Source organism: Sphaerulina musiva (assembly GCF_000320565.1).
Source record: "Sphaerulina musiva SO2202 unplaced genomic scaffold SEPMUscaffold_4, whole genome shotgun sequence".
Lineage (NCBI taxonomy): Eukaryota > Fungi > Ascomycota > Dothideomycetes > Mycosphaerellales > Mycosphaerellaceae > Sphaerulina > Sphaerulina musiva.
In genome coordinates this window covers 1,866,040-1,887,278 of record NW_016017386.1, presented here as the reverse complement: position 1 = coordinate 1,887,278, position 21,239 = coordinate 1,866,040, and the positions used below count along the sequence as shown (strand labels likewise).

General features: G+C 52.6%; 8 protein-coding genes across 8 annotated transcripts; 5 read left to right on the top strand and 3 right to left on the bottom strand.

The window, feature by feature from the left end:
* Positions 1-56: 56 nt before the first annotated feature.
* Positions 57-6,464, top strand: SEPMUDRAFT_148949 (uncharacterized protein). The gene has a single exon (XM_016905248.1). It carries the CDS (start codon positions 297-299, stop codon positions 5,085-5,087), a length of 4,791 nt encoding a protein of 1,596 aa, XP_016761873.1. The 5' UTR covers positions 57-296; the 3' UTR covers positions 5,088-6,464.
* SEPMUDRAFT_42022 (uncharacterized protein) lies at positions 5,939-6,460 on the bottom strand (the record flags this gene model as incomplete). Its single annotated transcript, XM_016908854.1, has 1 exon — positions 5,939-6,460. The coding sequence occupies one exon, from the start codon at positions 6,458-6,460 to the stop codon at positions 5,939-5,941; it is 522 nt and encodes a 173-aa protein (XP_016761874.1).
* A 986-nt stretch (positions 6,465-7,450) lies between the features above and the next one.
* On the top strand, positions 7,451-7,738 carry SEPMUDRAFT_42217 (uncharacterized protein; the record flags this gene model as incomplete). The annotated part of the gene is made up of 1 exon (XM_016908865.1): positions 7,451-7,738. A coding segment is annotated over one exon (288 nt), but the record flags the coding sequence as incomplete, so codon positions are not given.
* A 180-nt stretch (positions 7,739-7,918) lies between these two features.
* On the top strand, positions 7,919-12,233 carry SEPMUDRAFT_148947 (uncharacterized protein). Its single transcript, XM_016905247.1, has 2 exons — positions 7,919-8,451; positions 8,562-12,233. Exon 2 carries the CDS (start codon positions 9,035-9,037, stop codon positions 11,444-11,446), a length of 2,412 nt encoding a protein of 803 aa, XP_016761871.1. The 5' UTR covers positions 7,919-8,451; positions 8,562-9,034; the 3' UTR covers positions 11,447-12,233.
* Positions 12,234-14,274: 2,041 nt separating this feature from the next.
* SEPMUDRAFT_148946 (casein kinase II) lies at positions 14,275-15,777 on the bottom strand. Its single transcript, XM_016905246.1, has 3 exons — positions 15,420-15,777; positions 14,568-15,361; positions 14,275-14,515 (listed from the first exon to the last, which is right to left on the bottom strand). Exons 1-3 carry the CDS (start codon positions 15,532-15,534, stop codon positions 14,438-14,440), a joined length of 987 nt encoding a protein of 328 aa, XP_016761870.1. The 5' UTR covers positions 15,535-15,777; the 3' UTR covers positions 14,275-14,437.
* A 194-nt stretch (positions 15,778-15,971) lies between these two features.
* Positions 15,972-17,556, top strand: SEPMUDRAFT_148945 (zf-DHHC-domain-containing protein). Its single transcript, XM_016905245.1, has 4 exons — positions 15,972-16,370; positions 16,428-16,562; positions 16,621-16,996; positions 17,053-17,556. Exons 1-4 carry the CDS (start codon positions 15,987-15,989, stop codon positions 17,499-17,501), a joined length of 1,344 nt encoding a protein of 447 aa, XP_016761869.1. The 5' UTR covers positions 15,972-15,986; the 3' UTR covers positions 17,502-17,556.
* A 189-nt stretch (positions 17,557-17,745) lies between these two features.
* SEPMUDRAFT_148944 (SNARE_assoc-domain-containing protein) lies at positions 17,746-19,109 on the top strand. The gene has a single exon (XM_016905244.1). The coding sequence runs from the start codon at positions 17,875-17,877 to the stop codon at positions 19,084-19,086; it is 1,212 nt and encodes a 403-aa protein (XP_016761868.1). The 5' UTR covers positions 17,746-17,874; the 3' UTR covers positions 19,087-19,109.
* Positions 19,110-19,527: 418 nt separating this feature from the next.
* SEPMUDRAFT_107713 (uncharacterized protein) lies at positions 19,528-21,066 on the bottom strand (the record flags this gene model as incomplete). Its single annotated transcript, XM_016900693.1, has 1 exon — positions 19,528-21,066. One exon carries the CDS (start codon positions 21,064-21,066, stop codon positions 19,528-19,530), a length of 1,539 nt encoding a protein of 512 aa, XP_016761867.1.
* Between the last annotated feature and the right edge of the window lie 173 nt (positions 21,067-21,239).

Sequence of the window (21,239 nt, the reverse complement as noted above, 5' to 3'; positions counted from 1 at the left end):
CTTGAGCTTCGTGCTTCCCTTGCTCACCTCACCACCACATCCACTTCGCGCTTTGCGCCAGAACGCATAACGCGCCAACCGAACCTCGCACCATCTCCCTCACGACGGCATATTGCTACTGCAGACCTCCGCCCGTAATTCCGCTGCGCTGAAAGACTTGCGCCATCGAACAACGACGCGAGAGACACGGGCGCTCACTTCGAAACGGCGACATCACCTCCGACAACGACAACTGATGATAGTACGAACACCGCTGCCAGCACTCCGGCGGTGCGGTGCCCACCGCTGCCACCGACATGCCGGCCCTTCCTGAAGAGACCGCTGATGCGCCAGGTCTTGCGCCGCCCGAATACAGCGTCCTCAAGCAGCGTGTGGATATCGACATCGACTTCCCCAACAAATCGCTGAAGGGCAGCACTGAGATCACCATCCAGCCGCTGATCAAAGACCTGCGCACTATCAAACTGCACTGCCGACAATGCAGGCCGACGCAAGTGCAAGCCAGCGGCATCAACGCCAAGTTCGACTACGACGATCCGTATCGACGGACGCGCGTTGGCGACAAGACCACCGTACACCAGCATGGAATGCTCAAGTCGAGGATCCAGAACTCACTTCGACCCAATCCCGAACCTCAATTCGCCATCATTTTGCCTTCGAGGTTGAAGATCCAGGAATTGCGCGTGGACCCCGCAACAGCGCTGCCAATCTCCGAGTATGCGGTTGCGGCCCTGAAGCAGGAACATGACGCTGTCGCGGTGGCGGATACACCTGTCATTGAGAGGCTGCAGCAGCAGATCTCGCAGTTCGCGCCCATCAAGCTCACCATCGAGTTTGAGCTGGATGTGGATCGAGAAGGCATTCGTTGGGTGGGCTGCGATCCCGGCGATCAGAGATATCCTTACCTGTACACGCGGCTTGAGGCATGGACTGGAAGCACATCAAGTCTGTTCCCGTGCGTGGATGATGCGACAAGTAAATGCATTTGGGAACTTGCGATACGATGTCCGCGGACACTGGGCGATGCCTACAGAAAACCAAAAGTGGAAGCGTCGGTGCCAAATGGACACGTCGAAGAAAATGGCGACGTGGAGATGACAAATGGCGATGTGGTGATGACGCATCCGAAACCGAAGCAGGAGGATGGAGAAGAGTACCTGATTGATATGGCTGGAACGGATGCTGCAATGGAGTTGACTGTGCTGTGTATTGGCGATCAGTCGGAAGACACCGCAGATCCCGAGGACGACACACGACACACAGTCACCTTTACTTCGAGCGACGCTGTTACTGCACGGCATGTCGGTTTTGCCATAGGACCCTTCGAGCACGTCGATCTTACAAACTTTCGTGCAACCGAGGAAGAGGCCAAGCTGGGTCAAACTGCTGTCAAAGTTGACGCTTACTGCTTACCTGGGCGCACTGCAGAAGTGGAGAATACATGTTATCCTGTCTGTCAGGCCGTTGACCACATTTCCGTTAATTGCGGACGCTTCCCGTTCTCGACCTATCAAATGCTGTTTGTTGATGATATGGTTGACAACACTGCTGGCGCGGCTGGACTCACCATCTGCAGTACTCGTCTTCTTTTCCCGTCAGAGATTATCGAGCCGCTTGATCGGCACACGCGGATACTGGTCCGTGCGGTCGCCGAACAATGGAGTGGCGTCAATCTTGTGCCCAAGGAATCTTCAGACGCGTGGGTGACTGCCGGTATCAGCGGGTTTTTAACCGATGTGTTTATGAAGAAGCTTGCCGGCAACAATCAATATAGATGGGAACAGAAGCTCGCGGCCGAAAAGGTGTACGACCTCGATGTCGACCGTCCATCCATGGCGCAGCTGGGCTCCTTACTTCATCTGGATCCTGCTATACGAGATTTCTTAAACCTGAAGTCAGCAGTAGTACTTGGTATCCTCGATCGCCGGCTGATCAAGGCCAGCGGCTCAACAGGCGTGCTACGTATCATCAACAAGATCTTCCTCAACGCCAAGACGGGCGCTCTCAGTAACGGCGAACTTTCAACGGCTGACTTCCAGCGTACCTGTGAGAAGTTGGGTCACAACAAGCTCGAGTCTTTTTTCCGCCAATGGGTCTGGGGGTCCGGGTGTCCCATATTCTATGTTCAGCAGCGCTTCAACAAGAAAAAGCTCGTTGTAGAGATGACCATCTTTCAGAGACAGCTCGAGCGGCAAACGAAACCCGCTTTCGAGGCTTCGAACTTCATGCGCGAAGTCAAGGAACACATTCAGGAAGTGTGGGCGCCAGAAGTGCAACCGGTATTTACAGGACCCATGACCATCAGAATCCATGAAGCCGACGGCACTCCCTATGAACACATTGTCGAGATCAAGGAGCCGATCACGAAGCTGGAAATTCCATACAACACGAAGTACAAGCGATTGAAGCGAAGTCGACTCCAGAAGAACAGGGCTGAAGCGGCCAATGGCCAGCTCAACGACGAAGATGGTCAGAGCGCGTTACTGTATTGCTTAGGTGACATCTTGGCAACCAACGAAGACAAGGAAGAATGGAAGCTAGTGGACTGGTCTGCTGAGGACGAAGAGAAAATGAATCAAGAATCTTATGAATGGATACGTATGGATGCCGATTTTGAGTGGATCGGGAAGATTCATCTGGTCATGCCGCTGTACATGTACATCTCACAGCTGCAGCAAGATCGGGACATCGCGGCACAGTACGAGTCGATGCGATACCTGCTTGCCTCGAACCCTCATCACGTTTCGCTCAGTATTCTTTTGCGAACGTTGATGGATGAGCGATATTTCCACGGCATTCGAGTCATGGCTGCGGAGGGCTTGGCCAAGCTCGCCAAAGACAAGCTCATGGACATTGGTAAGCATCAGCTGATCAAGGCATTCGAATGGTTCTTTTGCGAGACGGAAGGTAATGGACCTGTCATGCCCAGGCCCAATGACTTCTCCAGCAGAATCACCCTCATCATGCAATGCGCCATACCGGAAGCTATGGCAAAGCTGCGAGACGAGGATGGAAAGGTGCCTATGGATGTACGAGAGCTGTTCCAAGCTCTTCTTACCCATAACGATAACGCCAATCCCGACATCTCTGACTGCCATTACGTGGCCACGCTCATGAATTGCTTGGCAGACTCTTTGGTGGCATCCAAGTGGGACGGCGGCAAGAAGAAGGAAGTTGTTGCACCTGAACCAGAAGTACCACAGTCTTACACCTTCGAATTTGGCGAAGACGAGGAGGATACTGGCATGATGGATGCTGGTGGGCCAGTCAAAGACCTCATTGACTTTGACGAAGAGCCTGTTGACCCAGACGCGCCATTCACGAAAAGCGCAATTGATGCCATCGAGCGGCATCGACGACTGGACGAATACGTCGTAACCTATCAGAACCTCTACTCGGTCACTGCAATTAAATGTCTCCAAAAGCTCATCAAAGCAGGCGTCGTGAAGGACAAGACGGTGGAACTGATGCAGTACACCAGCCACAGCACAGCAGACAATGTTCGGCTGGAAGCTTTCCGATGTATGAACGAAATAGGTCTTACGAGGAAGCCAGCTGTGATGAAACACCTGCTGCATTCTTTGTCTGATGACCAATCTCCCTACTTTCGCGACCGCTTGACTCGGCACTTTGGCGAAGCTCTCGGCCACGTCGCTCTCGGCGACGATGAGCCTGAACAGCCAGCACCTGGTCCCATTAACGATGGCGGCTTGATACTGGAGGAGGCTCAGAGCAATGAAACGAGACGTATCGAGGCGACCAGAAAAAGCACGCCCGAAGGTGCTATCGCTGCCCTGAAACTAGCATTCGCCGATGATGAGACATTCAAATCCGCTCTTTGGTACGCAGCAACGTCGCCGTACTTCACGCTCGACGAGGTTGCGGCTTTTTGCGATGTTGCAGATCTGATGTTCGATGCCGTCACCTCATTAGCATTGACAATCAAATATCCTCTGCCGTGGAAAGTCGAGCACACCGGCAAGGGCAAGTTGCGCTTCTACACTCATGGCAAGCAATACCGAACGACGCCGGCCAAGAGTATTGGTCTTTCTTGGGACGCGTATCAAGACTTGGAAGATTATGGCCTAAGATATACGGGCCCACTCTCCGCGGAGACGAAGAAGGAACTCAACAACAGAGAACAAGCGAAAACCCTCAAAATCAAAATCGCACGACTGGAGCGAGAGCAAAGAGAGCGTGAGAGTATGGAAGCGACAATTGCTTTGCAACAGCAAGCCTCCTACATCATGCCGCCTCCTGCTTCAATCCCTCCTACGCCCATAGACCACAAGTCTGGCTTCAAGCTAAGTCTCGGTGGTCTGAAGCGCAAGGCTAGTGTCGACATTGGCGCTGCATCGCGTGAAGCCAGTCCCAAGGTCGTCAAGGTCAACAAATCTTCCACTCCAGGCGGAGGAGCAACGCCTACGATCAAGAGACGTGGCTCCACATCTAGCAAAGCCGGGAAGAAGGGCGCTGGCTCTCCTGTGATTCTCCATCTTGGTATTGCCAACTCTAGAAGAGCTTCAGACATCGTATCGAAACCTCCTACACCCGGAAGATATCCCAGCGGTCAACCACCTGCGAAGAAGATCGTACCCGTCAAAGGTGTCGCGCACAGTCGACAGAACTCCATCTCCATTGCTGCTGGAGGACCGTCTCCTGGACCTGCTGCGTGGAGCCCCGTACCGCCCAGTCTGACCTCACCGGGTGGAGGCGTGAATATGAATGTTGGCGGGTTTAGAAGTTTCGGAGAATCTGCTGCTGCTGCCGGCCTCGGCAGCGGAGGCGGTCTCAGCATGTCTCCCCCGCCCGCCTTGTCGACTTTTCGCTCCTTGTCGGGCGGCAGTGGCGAAATCGCTACTTCTGGCGTTGTGAGCACTGGGTTCAGAAGTCTGAGCGGAGAGGCTCCTAGTATCAGTCCGCCTGCACTTGCCTCACCCAGTGGTCTTGGGCCTGTAAATAGTCAGACGAAGCCTTCGCCGGGCGGGAGTACAGTGAAGAGTCTGACGAGCGAGCCGCCAAAGAAGAAGTTCAAGCTCAAGTTGGGGGTGAAGCCGAAGGCTGAACCGCCTTCGCCATCTGGGTAGAAATTCGGACGGGCACTCTTCGGATGATGGTAGAAGGTCAGAGTCATGATCCATTTTAACATGATAGTGACACCGCGTTGGACCACGCAAAGGCACAGTGCTCCTACGCTGGATCATCAAGCTGAGGCGACGCTTGCTTGGCGTGGCGATAAGTCAAGTGACACAAGGTAGATGCAACTATGTATATGTTCATGCAGCTCTCCAGATTTGCTGATACCTATACCTTCTCTTTGCCTGCCCTTTCAGTACAAGCGGTGCCCATCAGCCATCCAGATCTCGACTCGAGCTTAGAATATTGTCAGAGGTTCGATCAGTCCAGTAGCCTCTGTTAGATGATGTACTCATAAGCCTTGTGCAAAGGTGACATGCCCCATGATTATTGCGTTACTCCCGTCATTGAGTTCAGGGCATTGTAGAGTTCCGAAGGGGGGCTCTCATCGCGCGAACCCACTGTGGATATGAGCCAAATGTTGCGATTCCAGTAGATATGGCTTTTCACAATTTGGCATTGATCATTTCGTTCTCTTAGCATTGGAGCATCCCTTCGTCGTCGTCGATGCCTTGGGATGGTCGTACACGGCGATTGATCTACTCCCTTGCGTCCCAGGCATGCCAAATTTCATTCTTATGCAGATGCGGCTGACAAGGTGCGAACCCTGGTGGTACTTTAACTTTTGGCTTTCTTTGGTCATCATGATCGTGACTCATGCTCGAGCTCACTTTAGCAGGACACATGGAAGTTGAGCGCGAACCAGGCTCTCGTGAAGGATATCCATAAGTACAGCAACCAGATACCATGCTTGGGAATGTACAAGTGGACTCTTCGGGGCCATGAGAGGACATTATGATGGTCATGTCGGCTTCTGAATCTGCGCTTTCTGCCTCTCTTCATCAGACCACAGAACATCGATCTTGTCAGGCACATGACCCGTCAGACCTGTATCTCCCTTTGCCTGCCCCTTCAACATGAGCTTGACAGTGCCTGCTTTGGTCTTGTCCAACAGTCCTACACCCGCGCCCGTCTTCTTGTCCATCAACCACCGTTCTGCGCCAATCGAGACATCATACTCTTCCCTGATGGGATTCCCCATCACGTTGCAGAGGAAGCTGGGCACGTATAAAACATTGCGCAGGACGACTTTCGAGTTCTTGGGGCCTTTGTTCCTCTTTGCAGCTTCGCCGTAGAGTTTGCGCACTTCGAGCTCCACGGACCCAATGCCCTCGACTGGTGATGAGGAGTCGCCGACACTGCTGCTGATGTGGGAGGTCAGTGGTCGGAAGTCTGTGAACCAGTCGCGGTGGTTGGCGACGTGGACGTTGGATTCGAAAGACCAGACCCAGTCGATGTTGTACGCTGCGCCTGCAGGTGGCATTTTGTAGGATGCCAAGGTCGTCAGCAGAAAGCGCATACATGAGGTGTACATGGAGGTATTTCATATAGGTACGACTTTGATTATGTAAGCTCTACCTGCCCACACCCTGGCGAAACCTTCCCCAGCGACCTCACGTCCTCTCTTTCTTGCGAGAACCTGCGAGTGCCAACGGCACAATGATCTGGTACCACCAAAGTTCAAGCAAGCATCGGACACATGCCACATACCCGTTGGCTGTTGCAACTGCTACTCCAATATCAACGCTTAGGTGCGTGAGGCTGCGTCAGGCGTTCCTGGGCTGCGTGAACTACCAAACCTGCGGCTGCGCCTAGACCGTATGTTCATCGAGCTTTGCTGTGTTGCATCTCGCGGTTGGTGGAACATGACTACATGTCTTTCTCGTAGGCCTGAAAAGAGAGTGGTGTTGATGATGGTGAACTGAATGGACTTGCGGCTAGTCCAATTTCGCCTTCAGTAGAGACCAGGTCGGCTATCACATCTTTGTGTCTTCGGACACGTCGTTTCTTCAAGTAGGTAAGCTTCGAATGGCAGGAAGACCTTGAGTGGCGCAGACTGAGCTGCTTGGCAGTGACGATGGCCATTCCCTGAAGCGAAGCTTGAACGCAATGTGCGATGAGGTGAAGCTGAAGCTGAAGCTGACGACTGGGAGATTGTGCTAGCTAGCTGATCCATCGCCAGATGCTGCTCTGCGAGTAGTTCTGTAGCTCACCACCTTCACAGAACTTCCATCGACACACCAACATTTGCCTCCGGCTCCACCTCCGACAACAGTCTCGACCCGTCCATAGCAAATACAATCTCGAACACCGATTAGAATACCCTGCTCAAGATGCGGTGCACCCAACTATTTCTGTTCGCTACCACCCTCGTGGGCGCGATCGCTGGAGACTTGACCTACTACGCAGACGCCCTGAGGGAGCAAGACCTCTTCCAAGTGCATTTATTGAGTCCTGCCAAGATATCAGCTCGGTACATGTAGGCGCTTGCGGCATCATCAATGATGAATCTGATTATGTTGTCGCCATCGGCCATCACATCTGGGATACTGCCCAGACCAGCTTAAGCCCAGGCAAGAACCCTTACTGCGGCAAGAAGATCGCGGCCACGCTCTCAGCAACTGGGAAGACGGTCACAGTCACGATTGTCGACAAGTGTGCAGGATGCAATGACGAAAGTCTTGACTTCTCGGGCGGAGCCTGGGACGATATCATCAACCGCGCGGCACCATTTGAGGGCCTCCGGTGGCACTTTCCCTAGGTGTTGTTCCAGTCCCCGGGCGGCAAAACTGGGATGAGGATTCCGAGGAATCGAAATCAGACTTTCCTTCAGTCATCTCTGTGTCCCAGCGTCATTTACAACGATGGTGTTGCGGTAGATGCGCTTCGAGAAGTTAGTTGCCTTTCGAGAGAGGCCAGCATATTCGGTGGATGAGAAGTAGCCTCGTACAGGTGGCTGATTCTGGGATACATCGATTGACTTGGAACGGACACCTCGGAACTTTACATCCCTCTGTGCAACGTGATATTCTCTCAGCCACCTCATAATTGCTCCTGAGAAAATGTGGCTTGTACTCCGAGCTGACCTGTTAAATACTTGCACTTCCGAGGCACAGTATTCATGTCCACGTGTATAGATCTGTACAACACTGACCGTGGTTCCATCTACCTGACTTCATCACATCTCACACCACGTAGCACTATCCCGCCGAGAAGGTCTAGCCTGGACTGCGCAAACCTTGGAAAACGTGAGACCTGTTCAAGCAGGTTCCAGCTCTGCCAAAGGACCTTAGCATTTATAGTGTAGACCTTACCAAGGCGTTCCGACTCGTTGGACACGCCCTTGTTGGATGCGCAGTCGATTGTGTCCAGCATGTGAAGCCAGCTTCTCAGGCGTCATGTACCACTTCCAACACGCTCGATGTGTACAACCAACCATGAGCGCAGCCAACAACAGCTCACACTGTTGGTACTGTACGTGTATTCTAGTATGGCTTGTGACGAAGTGCTCGTGATATCCGTAGCCCCTTCGCGGATTGTGCGTCGCCGTAAATTCACTTAAAAGCTGAAACCTTGATTCTCAGAACGCCACTTCTCCTTCATCATCACAACAACAACAACAACAACAACAGCGGCAACTCGATCCTGCTTCCTCTTCAAATCACCCACGACTCAACTTCCTTGAACAACCAGAAACAGCACCTGCGACTACCTTGCAGCGAAGTCTGCATCTGCATCTCCAAGGTACTGCTGTTTGCTGCTGCCACAACATTTCGTCTCTCGGCACGTGGCAATCTTCACCTCGAGCTACATTGCGAAGATTCCAAAGATCTCGACCAATCTGGACTGCAGACATCTGTCCAATCCTGCAGACTCATCGGCATTCATCACCATCATCATCTTCAGCGGCCATCCATGAACATAGCCAGCAGGCGCACCTGAGATAACACCCTCCGAGCTTTGCCACAATGCCGCCGAGCATCTACACCAAACACAACGAGAAACACGGGAGCGGAAAGGCGCTTTTCCTGATCGTATCGGTCGTGACGGCGGGACTATGCAGTCTGTATCCGATAGCTTGCTTCAAGAACTACAGCGCCAAAGAGAGACGCAAGCAGAAGATGAAAGCAGCGGAAGAGGAGAAGCGCAAGAAGGAGGAAGACGCGTACCGTCCACCAAAGCAAGTTCGACGTCGATCTTACTCTCCCGTCGCTCATCTGCCTCCTCCACATCGTCGCCGTTCGTCCTCGAGACGCCCGCACGAGAACCGCCACGGCAGTCGCCATCGGAGCAACTAGGAGAACGAAGACTCTCCCGAAACGAGCTCTCGCTCTCACACGGGGCACCGGTCGAACGACCAGAGCCTGGACCAGGATCGACAACATCGCCATCATGGTCACGCACCTCCGAGGAAATATCATCACAGCTCTTGGGACGGCGTACTGGCACCGATGCCGACCTTTGCCGTGTAGCATCAGATTCGATACAGCAATATAGCTCGGACATGAGGTCACTGCTGGCGAAGACAACGTTGACGATACCACACGCGCTACCACCCGATCTCACCATTGCACCAACACCCAGTTCTAGTCATTCCCATCATTCCGCCAATTCTATATCGTCGATTACCTCGAACGAGTCCTACGCGAGCAGCTTTGCCTATGGTGTTCGAAGAAGCAAGCCGGACCTGAGACTGCTCCGAAAGGGCAGCAAACCTTCGCAACATCTCAAACCAAAGCCATCACTTCTCAAACCAGCGGCAGACGGCCGACGCTCGCCTTCATTCTACCAACCTAGGGTAGTCGAAGACACTGGGGTCATTGCGTTGACTTCCAGACCTCTCACGCCATTACCACACACAGTGATACCAGTGTCCCTGACATTGTCCGAGTTGTTAAAATCAGACACGATGGTCAAGCCCGTCCAGAGAGTGAACACTTCTGGGTCTGATACCATACAATCAAGGCGGAAAGGGCATGCTTCTGCACTGAAGCCCGCCATATCGAATCTGGCACTGTCTCGACCGATTCTGTCCCAGCAATTCGTCGACTCTACAGTGCCGATCGAGCTACCGCATCGGCGTCCAGCAAAGGCTTCTCGACAATTACGCTTTGATGAAACCTTGCACATGATGTATAGTGGACGATCGTCGCCTCGTGGCTTCGCGGTGAACAGCCACCTGAACCAGGCAGATCCAGCTACAGGATTCCGAAAGAACAGTCACATTACCGCACGGGCTCATAAGAAGCACAATCCAGACGTCACGCCGCCCGAGAACGAAGCCGATGCGTCTGGGGACACAGTCTTCCAGTACGGCGACTCATACTTCCATACTTTTGATAACAATTTGAAATACAATAAGGAGCTTGTACCCGCACCGACACGTGCCAGTGGGAGGTTTCGTTCTGTGGTTCAGGCCATATCTGCGGCGACGTCGCGCAGGTCAGAACAGGTTGGAGAGACTATAGCAAAAGCGGCAGTTGGGGTTCCCCTGGCATCGACCTCGAAGAAGAGACCTTCAAGCGCATTGTTCGGTCTATCCAGGAAGTCGACGGTTAAGGTGGATATGAAAGATGAGACACTACGCGGAAATCGTACTGCTCGCAGGTCGAGATCTAAGGGGAGGAGGTTTGGCACACCAGAGACTTCACCCCGGCCGACACCGTTACCGATGCCAGAGACCCCCATCATCACCTTGGACACTCCGACCTTACTGGACAGCGATGGAGACCGGAAAGGATCCATTGTGCCAGAGCTCCGGATCCCTTCATACTGTTCTCGACCAAGAATGCGCCGCTTCGACAGTGAGTGGTCCTCATGTCCTTCGCCCGGCCATGCCTCACCAGGATCCAGCGAGGCAATTTCAGAATCGGGCTCTACGTCACCGTATCCACAGCGATCGCGGCGTCAGCGCAGGTCTTCCTCGGAGGCGCTCTCTCCAATGAGCCTCGCGCCGATGGGTATGACTCGGATGCCGCCTGTTATACAATCTCGAAGCCCGCACACTGACTACGGGGAAGCAAAAGTCACAGAAGGTCATGTTTCACCAGATCTCAGGCCACGTCCAGGCGTTGAAGCAGCGTCGGGAGCTGGTCACGAATCACCAGTTTCCAACACACAGAAGCCCGCGAAGGCTCTAGCTTCCACATCTGTCGTCGAGGCTGGGGCAGTACCCACGAAGGCGAGTCTGGATCAGATAGGTGTACACTCCAACCGCATTCTCAGGAGAAAGCCAAGCGTGTGGAAAGGCGTGAAGCATGGACTGCGCAAGATGTCGTCACTGAGAGGCTTCCGTGAGGAAGAAGCAGTCAGCAATGATTGGAAGACATCGGCACACAAGCGGTCTTCAGTCATGCCCAGGATATCATTGCCAAGCATTAGTCTTCGAGCGTCTCGATCTTCAATCAACGTGCGCAATGGAAGACTCGTGCGAAAGGTATCTCGAAGCAGCCAGCTCGAGCGAGCATAGAGTGATAGCGATGACGAGGCGCTTTCCGAGCATGAGAAGACGGCAGGTCGTCCTGGAGACAGCCAAAATACTTTGGGCCTTTCAATGGGAATAGCAATCAGACCAGAGGACTTGGTTGTGACGGAGTTTGAGCAGACGCCGTTCAGCAAGCGATATTACGACGCTATCCGTGCAGAACAACAGAGTATCCGGGCACTCATGGATGAAACGATCGAGCAAGACGATGAAGCAGATGACGAGATTGTGCTCGGGTTTGAGCAGAATGTGCCGGATCACCTTCCGAGCAGTCCTGTTTGCCCTCTCAATCCGAAGCACAAAAGCGGCGGCAAAGCCATCTGCCCGCTGCATGGAAAGTACAAGAGGCGAAAGTCGTTACCCAGTCCACGGCACAAGGTGGAGATTGTATTCGACACGAGGGAAGAGCAGCTCGACGCGAGAGCTTTGGGGCGAGGGGGCGAGGGGGCAGAATTGTTCCTTGGCGGTCGACTGGAAGGAGAGTCGTATCCATCGTCTGCGGCTATGGAAAGGCGACGCCTGCAAACGTCCAGCATGGGCAGCGATGGAACGGAGTCGATTGTGGTGCAGCTACGTGAGGTTCGATCACGGCCTAGACGGCGTCGGCGGGAGCAGCGAAGCTCGGAACATCGTGGTCGGAGCTTGAAGCGAGGCGAGTCGGCGGTGGATATTCGGCGACGGCGTCACCAAAAGGCGCGGAGGTGTATACAGCCCTAGGTCTGGTGGTAGAGTAGTCATTCATGGTGATGAGGGGGGGCAAAGTAGGTAAGGTAGTCAAGTAAAAGTATCATAACGAGTGCATTCAGGTTGGTAGGATGAGAAGCGGTATAGCATTTGGATGAGGACAAAATCAAGCAGCCGGACTAGCGGCTCTTTCCGAGAAGCTGACCAATGGCGTCCATGTAACACACGGCTTGAGGAGCGCTAAAGCGGCTAACTGCAGTCTGCCACGAATGTACCTTACCTTGCCTTCTACCTCTCGTCTCTATTATATACCTCCTAGCACCTCTCTTGGATTCTATACCTACCTTACCGTCGCTGTTGCCGTAGCCTTGTTGCTATAACTAACTTTTCAAATTTGTGTCCTATTCGGTAATCTCTCTAGCTTAGAAGAGAGAGAGAGAGAGAGAGAAAAGAGAAGAAAACGGCTACTAATAGCAGATAGGTACTTACCTAGGTATACTATCCTATACGCTGTTTTGTTTGTTTCCAAAAAAAAGAGGTAGAAGAAATAAAAAGACCCTACCTTATCTATACTACTTAGCCCAGTTTGAGATGGCTATATACCGTAGGGGTCAGGTAGTAAGACACCTAAGGTCAGGTAGGTAGGTAAGTATTTCCAGACCGGTCAAACGTAAGATAATGCTCACTTACCGGACATTGCACAAAACTTTTCTCCTCGGCGGTAGAGCTGCTTCACTTACAGGACTTTTAGGCTTGTGCACGCACTGCTTTACGGAACACTGCTTTGCTTTGCTTGCTGCCCCCCGGAGCTATCACCTAGCCGAACAGGTACCTAAACTCCGAATTGGACAACACTAGTCTACCTGGGTCCAGGTCCAGTTTCCAAGGAAATAAAAACAAGGGCTGGTCGCTCGGCATACATGATCCTGTCTCCTGTCTATATATAAGACGCATCGAGCGCGAATCGTAGGCTGGTGGGGTGGGGAGTTGGTACACTTGATGATAAATCTCGGGGCATACATGGTTAAGAATGACATTTTATTTCACCCAGCATGTAGGTACTTTGTGAAACGAATGGAGGTATAAGTAAGAAAGAAAGAGAGAGAGAGAAAAAAGAGAGACGAGTTCTAATTCTCCTGAGATGGGTGATTACGTCCATCCATAACCCTTTTCTTTCTTTTTTTTCCTTTATACGCACGCACGTCCGTCCTCCTCAGGCACGTCCGTCTATACGTCTTTTAGTTCATTCTGCCCCCCTCTTACAAGAAGCCCGCTCCGAACCTACGCATGACTCTGTCACCAGCAGAACCTCCAACATACCACAGAAACGGTGAATATGCCTCCACCAGGTACGTACATATATACAGAGAAGCTGAATGAAGAGATGGAGAGAGCTACTTTGTTGAGTTTACAAAAATAAAAAAAGTCGAAACAGCCATCCCGTCATCGCGTACGATAACCCGAAAAACAATATCCAGTTCAGCAGCACCACCACCACTGAGCCTATGCCTGGCAGTTCGTCGGGTCCAACAATCATCAACAACGGACCGAAGAAAGCACAGCAACACCAACACTCAACATCATCATATAATCTCACTCGATACCTCCAAAGCCCCAACCGCTACGAAAGAATTACCCTAGCTCTCGGAGTCTAGCCCGAAGTTTCTTCGTACACAAGTCGCGCGATACAGAGAGATACAGTAGGTACATGTGCACAAGTACATGTAGTCGCGCGATAATGCAAAAGCTACTTCTAGGTACATGTAGCAAACAAGCGGCCGTGAAAAGATTTTACCTTAGGTACCTGTAACCTTTGGGGTTTGAGGAGGATGTCCTTACAACGTGTCAACGTATAGCGAGTTTTTGAGTGTTGTTAGCGCAGGGCAGGGCAGGGCAGGGCCGGCCGCTGCCGGAACCCGTTTGTTAAGGAGGTATCTACGGCTTTGTAGCTAGTCCATAGAACCTGGCATGTTAGCACGATAGTGTTGTTCGCTAGAATTACAATACACCTCATCCTGATCGGATGGTCGTTTCGTTGTGTTTCGTTGCATAGGTACCAGTAGATTGCTTGCGCAGCTCTCTGTTGGATTAGTCATGTAGCACTGCCGGCGGGCGCACTCTAGGGATGAAGACAATCTTGGTAGCACTTTTTGTAATATATACGCATTGCAGTAAGCGCAACATTACAGTAGACTACATACTCGGGTACTCGAGCGTTCTTAGTCGAGTCAATGAATCCTCGGCTTTGTTTTAGGCAAATTGGTATCTCTTCTCACTCTCACTCAAATACTACTAGTCAGCGCTGATCTCCACTGGGCGGACAGGATCGAAGTACGGATGTGACTGCGCCTCTAGTGCAGTCAATCGTTCCTGCAAGTGGTTAGCAATCGCCTTTTTTTAGCAGACATGTTGCGCGGTATACCTGATGATCGTAGCGCAATAGCTTGTCGAGGAAGTCTATCGCTTCGTTGCTGATGAAACGTTGATTTTCGGAGTTGACGAACGCCTGCCAGCTCTTTTTGGGAAAGCGGCCAAGGATGTCATCGTATTGCGCGTCCAGCTCAATGTCGTACTTGTCCAGGTAATCGAATAAGTCTTCGGTTCCCAGGACCTTGGCGATCTTGACCAGCTGGTCACTATTGCTATTGCCGTGGAAGAAAGGCTCTTTGCGGAAGATCATGCTAGCAAACATGGCACCGAGAGACCACAGGTCGAGGCTGTAGTCATATTCCTGGAAGTCCACCAGTAACTCGGGGCCCTTGAAATACCGACTGGCGACGCGGACGTTGTACTCTGTGCCTGCGTGGTAGAACTCGGCCAAACCCCAGTCGATCAGGCGCAGCTTCCTGTTCTCGTGGTCGATCATGACGTTGTGGGGCTTCACGTCTCGGTGCATGATGCCTTTGCTGTGGCAGAAGTCGAGCGCCTTCAGCAGCTCGAGAATGTAATATCGCACATCGTAGTCCTGGAACTTGGGATACAGCGTGCGAAAGTCCGTGTTGTTGATGTGCTCGAAGATCAGGCTCGGCGTCTTGGATTGACTGTCCCGGACGACATCGAGTAGAGCGACAATGTTGGGGCCGCCTGACAGGTTCTGCAGGATCTTGATCTCGCGCTTGATCTTCTTCTTCTTGACCGGCTTGAGCACCTTGATCACGCACTTCTGGTAATTAACCACATTGACACCCTCAAACACCTCACTGTACTTTCCGCGCCCTGCCCTGCTCGTCAGTCATGGCCGCACAACGGGCCCTGAACAGTAATCCTCTCTCACCTATCTTGCGCACCACCTCGTAGTTCTCCAAGACTCCCCAGCTGATATTCACGCTGTCGTAGTCCCAGTATGCGCGCGGCATCTGCTGGTTGACATCTGCGTACACCCTCGCCATGCTGACTGCGAGAGCCTGCCCCGGCTCGAGTTGGCGAACGGCCTACCCACCCACTGTCTGCGTCCCTTCTCTCCCGGTTGGCGCAGGCGCGACGAATACGATGCTGTGATGATATCGATCTTTAGAGCGGCTGGTCGATTGATGGCTCGATTATCGAAGACTCGTCCAGAGATACTGACGGCGCGACGGTCGCGGACTCGAGTAGGGTGGCGGCGGCGACGGCGCGTGAAAGTGTTGTGGGTGCGCAGAGGTGTGTGTATGGTGCAAGGACGAGCGAGGAAGGAAGCAGAGCCCCACCAAACAGAGAACGCCCTCGTCAGTGACGCTTTCGAGTGACTTGCCCTGCCTGCTGTTCCCTCCCACCACATACCACATCCCACATCCCACACCACCACCAACAACATCAACACCAACATCACCATCACCATCACCATCAACTGGGACGGCACTTGATGGAACGGTCATTGCTACAGCGACTCGCCGTACCAGGCGTGTTGAATCTCGTGGCAGTCTTGGCCTATAGCTCGCAATGGCTCTTCCACCGCATCGAACCAGGACCACTGCCCGCGGGACAAGCATGTGTGTTCAACGTGCTGGTGGCATGCATCTTCCTGTGCTACTGGCGAACCTGCTTCACCGATCCAGGGAGGATACCCCCAAATTGGCATGATACTATCCTGGAGGCTGGCTCTGAGGCGCAACAAGCTGCCTCAAAAGCTGCAGCACAGAGCAACCGATGGTGCAGGCGATGCGAGGCCTACAAGCCGCCGCGAGCACATCATTGTAAGACGTGCCAACGATGTATCATGAAGATGGACCACCACTGCGTCTGGACGGTATGTCTGGCATTCGCCCGGTAGTAATTACAAGGTTGGTAGGTAACGATTTCTCAGGCCAACTGTGTTTCTCATATCACTATTCCGCATTTCATTCGCTTCATTACATACGCTGTAGTCTCTATGGCGTATCTCGAATACTTTCTTTATCTTCGTGTAGCGCCTATATGGGAGAAGAGACACCTACCAAGCGTAAGCACTACGACATAAGAATTAGGCATGCCGAGCGGGACGTAGCTTACAATCACAGTACTTGGGACCATCGGCTCGGCAGCTGAGCCACGTTTTTTTCCTGTGCGCTCTCAACTCGCTCCTCCTCTTCGCCCTTACGCTCCTGCTTGGACGCACATTGTGGTCTCTCGCAGTGAATACATGGACCATCGAAGGATGGGAGATTGAAAGACACGATGCTGTCCTGAGACGTGCTCATGTTCTAGGCGGCTTTCTTCAGGATCCCGATGGAAACAAGATCCGCATCGAGCATCAAGAGTTTCCGTGGGACATCGGCATCTGGGCGAATATATGCCAAGGCATGGGAAGCAGGAATCCCCTGACGTGGCTCTGGCCCTTCTCACGCAGTCCATCAGTGGAGAGCGGCATCTCATATGAACACAATGAGATTGACGGTATGTGTTGTTGACAAGGCCACGCATTGAGCAGTAATACTCACGTTACATGACAGATCCCAGCAAGCCATGGCCACCACCTGATCCGGATAGACTGTTTCGAGTAGAACGTAAGCCTCTGGTCGGGGACGGCTTCACTCGATCATGGGACATTGAGGACTTCAAGAAAAGACAGGCTGCTGATCTCGCCCGTTATACTGATGGCGATGGCGAGTACGTTGTCCGAAGAAGACCCTTCCACGAACGACTCGAGGACATGGTGACCGATGATGGCTATGCATACGGCAATGGAACTTATAACGACAAAGAGGACGCCGATTTTGACGATGAAGACGTTCGCGGTAGGCCTTCGACCAGAGCGGACGAGGGAGAAGAAGCCTGGCGCAACAAAGAAGGCGAGCGCCTGGCAGATTTTGGAGTTGATGAAAGCGTAGACTTCTACGACGAAGACGATGTGCCTCTAGCAGAGCTTATCAGAAGGCGACAACTAGCGAAGGATACGTAGTTCTGCATTCACTTCTGTAGGATTAAGAGAAAAATTCATACAAAAAGTCACCTACCTTATACACACAGTCCTTAGTCATCACTTCACTGCCAAGTCTGGGCTTGTTTCACGTGCCGTCGTGCCGTCTGACGACATTGGTTGGCATGTCCGGTCAGCGGTGTCGATCAGATGGATCTGATCCAGCTGCGCCCCGAAGCTAGGCACTCGTATACCAACGACGGCGTTGCTATGAGCGACTGCTTCGTGTATCACGAACATCCAAGATGACCTGACCTACGACACTTCATGATTCTGCCCAACAGACCGCCCGTACACATTGCCTAACCTCACCTAATCATCCGTCATTCGAGCGCTGGGGATACATTAGTACACAATGGGCGACCAAGAACACTACTCCTCCACCGCCCGAGCGCTGGCATCGCAATACAACGACTACAGCGACGACGAATCGAACCTCGCCGCCCCGACCTTCCACCGCAGCAACTCGCACTCGCCGCTCTGGTCGCGTCGCTCTCTCGACTCCACTCCTCGACGACCGCAACGGCGACGAGACAAATACCTCCAATACGCCGAGCAATACTACACTCGCGGCTACTCCATATGGACACACCTCTCCCCCCTCCAACGCGCCGGCGCAATCTTCTTCTCCATCTTCTTCACCGTCCTCGCCATCCTCGCCATCACATACAGCCACTCCATCTTCCAATACCTCGCCCCCGTCGCCAAACGCTGGCGCAACGCCCCCGGCGGCTGGCTCATCCTCTGGCTCGCAACGTTTTTCGTCTCCTTCCCTCCCATGATCGGGTATAGCACCTGCGTCACGACAGGAGGATTCGTGTTCGGCATGACCAAAGGCTGGTTGATACTCTCCTCGGCGACGATTCTCGGCAGCACGACGTCTTTCCTCCTCAGTCGGACGGTGTTGAAAAACTACGTTTCGGATATGACGAAGAAGAGTGCAAAATTCTCGGCGTTGGCTATGGTGCTCAAACATGATGGGATTAAGCTGTTGATCATGATCAGACTGTGTCCTCTGCCGTATAGTTTTTCGAATGGCGCGATCAGCACGATTCCGACGGTGACTTGGCAAAAGTTCATGTTGGCGACGGCGATTGCGAGTCCGAAGTTGTTGTTGCATGTGTTTGTGGGGAGACAGTTGGGAGTTATTGCGGAGAGTGGGGATAAAATGTCTTTTGGGACCAAAGTGGTGAGTTATACGACCATGGTGATTGGCATTGGGTTAGGGATTGGGACGGGATATTTGATCTACTCGCGTACAGTGGCGAGAGCGGCGGTTTTGGAGGCCGAAGAAGCTGCTGCTGCTCGAGGTGGGAATGTGAGGAGAAGTAGTGGTTCTGTGGGAGGATATACTGATGATGGTGATGATGCCGATGAGGAGGATGCGAGGCAAAGGGCTGATGTGCTGCGAGAGAGGCAGAGTGACGTGTCTTTGCATACGACATATGAACATGACCTGGAACGGGGGTATAGAGATGATTTCACAGATGATGAAGATGCTACGGAAAGAGACGTCTTTGATGCGGGAGACGGAGAGACGGATGACGAGAGCAAAAGCTCCAAATGATATAGAAGAATGAAACTTTCTACGAAGTCTTATGTGCATGGCGGCATGATCCTCAGAAACTACCATCATCTTGAGCGCCCGGAGATGGTGACTCTGACATGATGTGCTTAAGGCCTTCATACCATTCATTCCCCACTGACCCACCTAGCTTCCAAATACTAGGCAGTCTTCCTTATGATGAACCACCTAATAGGCGCGAAACGAAGTGAAACGCCCTCTCCTCGCAGTAGGTACCTACCTAGGTACCTACCTTATGTATATATAATCCACGCCCGCCCACCTCCCCATCCCGATCGGGTATCATCGAGCGCCTGGTCACGTTCCCGTCGCGACTAGGGTGGAAGGTAGGTAAGTAAATATCCAATTCAACAATCCCGTCATCAGAGGTATCCGTGACTTACTGTATCAGACGGGATCCAATGACTTTGCATGATGAGGAGCTCACTTTTCTTGATTTTCTGCGTCGGTTTTGGTCTTATGGGTGGTGGCCTTTTCCTCGTGTTCCTGCTCGTGTTCCTGGTCTTGCTCTTGCTGGGGCTCTTGCTGCGGCTCGTGTTCTTGCTCTTGCACAGACACTGCAGCAGTTCCAGTCTTTGAAGACGGTCCTGTGAAACCGTGCTTTCGCTTGGAGCTTTGCACCTTCAAGCTTCGAGATGCACGATCACGCTGGTTTATCGAACATTTCGTCCCCCCACGATGGTTTCGTCGAGTTTTGATGGGTTTGTCATGAATTGAGAAGTCGTCTGGCTCCAGCTCCTCTTCATAGACCACTTTCCGTTGCTTTCGCTGTGCGGGCGGGCCGCGGTATACACTGGGAGGTTCGGTGCGTCTTTGCAGGCCTAACAGGTCGACTGGTTGACGGACTCCGTCTCCGGGATAGATCCAGAATCGAAGACTGTTGTGTCTAGTATGTGTGGGTGAGTTCTGCCGAATCCATTCCAAGCTTAATTCGCCCATTTCTTTTCCGAGACCATCGGCTCGATCTCCCAGATTGTCTGCCTCGAGTGAAACTCTAGCCCGGCGGATGCGAAGTGAAGGGCAAGCTTTGAGTACTAAAGATTCTTCGGCCCCATCCATGCGGCATTCCGGCATGTCATAGTTGCGGTTGATCATGACGATGGGATTTGTGGAGCTTTCTGGCGGGTAAAGAGGAAGCTCCAAAAATACGCAAATCGTCAGCATTCGCAGCCGCAGGATTCCTCTCCAAGCGGACTGGGGACCACCAGCGGCCACAAGGTACGGTGAAACCGAGAGATTGTCGAGATTCGGGAGGATGGCTAGCGCATCTCTCAACGCAGCCCGTTCTTCTGATACCCAAGACCGGTGCTGCTCCTCAGGTGCGCCGCCCACAATCTTCACAGACCTGATCTGGAACCGCGTTCTCTGTGTGAGGCTTTTGGTGACAGACAGAAGACGTGCCGCGCTGTGGAACGTGAAGGAAGAGTCGTGCCAGAATATGGACCCTGCTTCGCCTGCAATCTGCTTGTTTGTTCGCAGTAATCCGAGGCCACCTCGAGCACAGCAAGTTTTATAGCAGTCTTGCTCTAATTTCTTTCGCGTCAGCTCTTCTTGGATTTCCTCCGCTGTCATGGGCTCCGGAGGGGCGCTTGCTGGTATCGGCCAGTATGTGGTTTCAGGCCCAAAGCGATGGCAGCTGGGTTGGTGCCTCCGGTAAACAAGGTCGGGCTCAAATAGCGCGAGCTGGTATATCTGATTACGAATCTCTCCCGGAAGTTGGAGAATCTTTGGTTTGGCGCTGTAGCTGACGATGTTTAGAATTCTACGTGCTTTGGGGAGACCGAGCAGGTCGTCGTAGACAGCTGCCATATTGATGGCAGTTGTATGTATGAGGATGGCAGTCTGGTAGAATGTAAATGTAAGGTAGTATGTGTTTTGTGACGGGGAGCACAAGAAGTGCAGTGCAGAAGGTAGTATGTGTTTTTTGACGGCGAGCACAAGAAGTGCAGAGCAGAAGAACATATAGTCACTCTAGCATGTATGGATCCTGCTGCTTAACTTCAGGGAGCCGTATTCTACCACAGTAGTAGGCTGGCGACAGCCATAGAGCAGCGACGAACCCACATTTATAAGCACCTATGACTGACTACACAGCCAGAGTACTCCCGCAAAGGAACGCAGATGAAGCAATTACT

Excerpts from the sequence above, each read along its gene's own strand:
- SEPMUDRAFT_148949 (XM_016905248.1), top strand. The coding sequence starts at position 297 with ATGCCGGCCCTTCCTGAAGAGACCGCTGATGCGCCAGGTCTTGCGCCG.
- SEPMUDRAFT_148947 (XM_016905247.1), top strand. The coding sequence starts at position 9,035 with ATGCAGTCTGTATCCGATAGCTTGCTTCAAGAACTACAGCGCCAAAGA.
- SEPMUDRAFT_148946 (XM_016905246.1), bottom strand. The coding sequence starts at position 15,534 with ATGGCGAGGGTGTACGCAGATGTCAACCAGCAGATGCCGCGCGCATAC. Across the intron at positions 15,362-15,419 it reads CGAGGTGGTGCGCAAGATAG|GGCGCGGAAAGTACAGTGAG; the intron begins GTGAGAGAGGAT and ends CGAGCAGGGCAG. Across the intron at positions 14,516-14,567 it reads TATTGCGCTACGATCATCAG|GAACGATTGACTGCACTAGA; the intron begins GTATACCGCGCA and ends AACCACTTGCAG.
- SEPMUDRAFT_148945 (XM_016905245.1), top strand. The coding sequence starts at position 15,987 with ATGGAACGGTCATTGCTACAGCGACTCGCCGTACCAGGCGTGTTGAAT. Across the intron at positions 16,563-16,620 it reads AGAAGAGACACCTACCAAGC|TACTTGGGACCATCGGCTCG; the intron begins GTAAGCACTACG and ends TTACAATCACAG. Across the intron at positions 16,997-17,052 it reads TGAACACAATGAGATTGACG|ATCCCAGCAAGCCATGGCCA; the intron begins GTATGTGTTGTT and ends GTTACATGACAG.
- SEPMUDRAFT_148944 (XM_016905244.1), top strand. The coding sequence starts at position 17,875 with ATGGGCGACCAAGAACACTACTCCTCCACCGCCCGAGCGCTGGCATCG.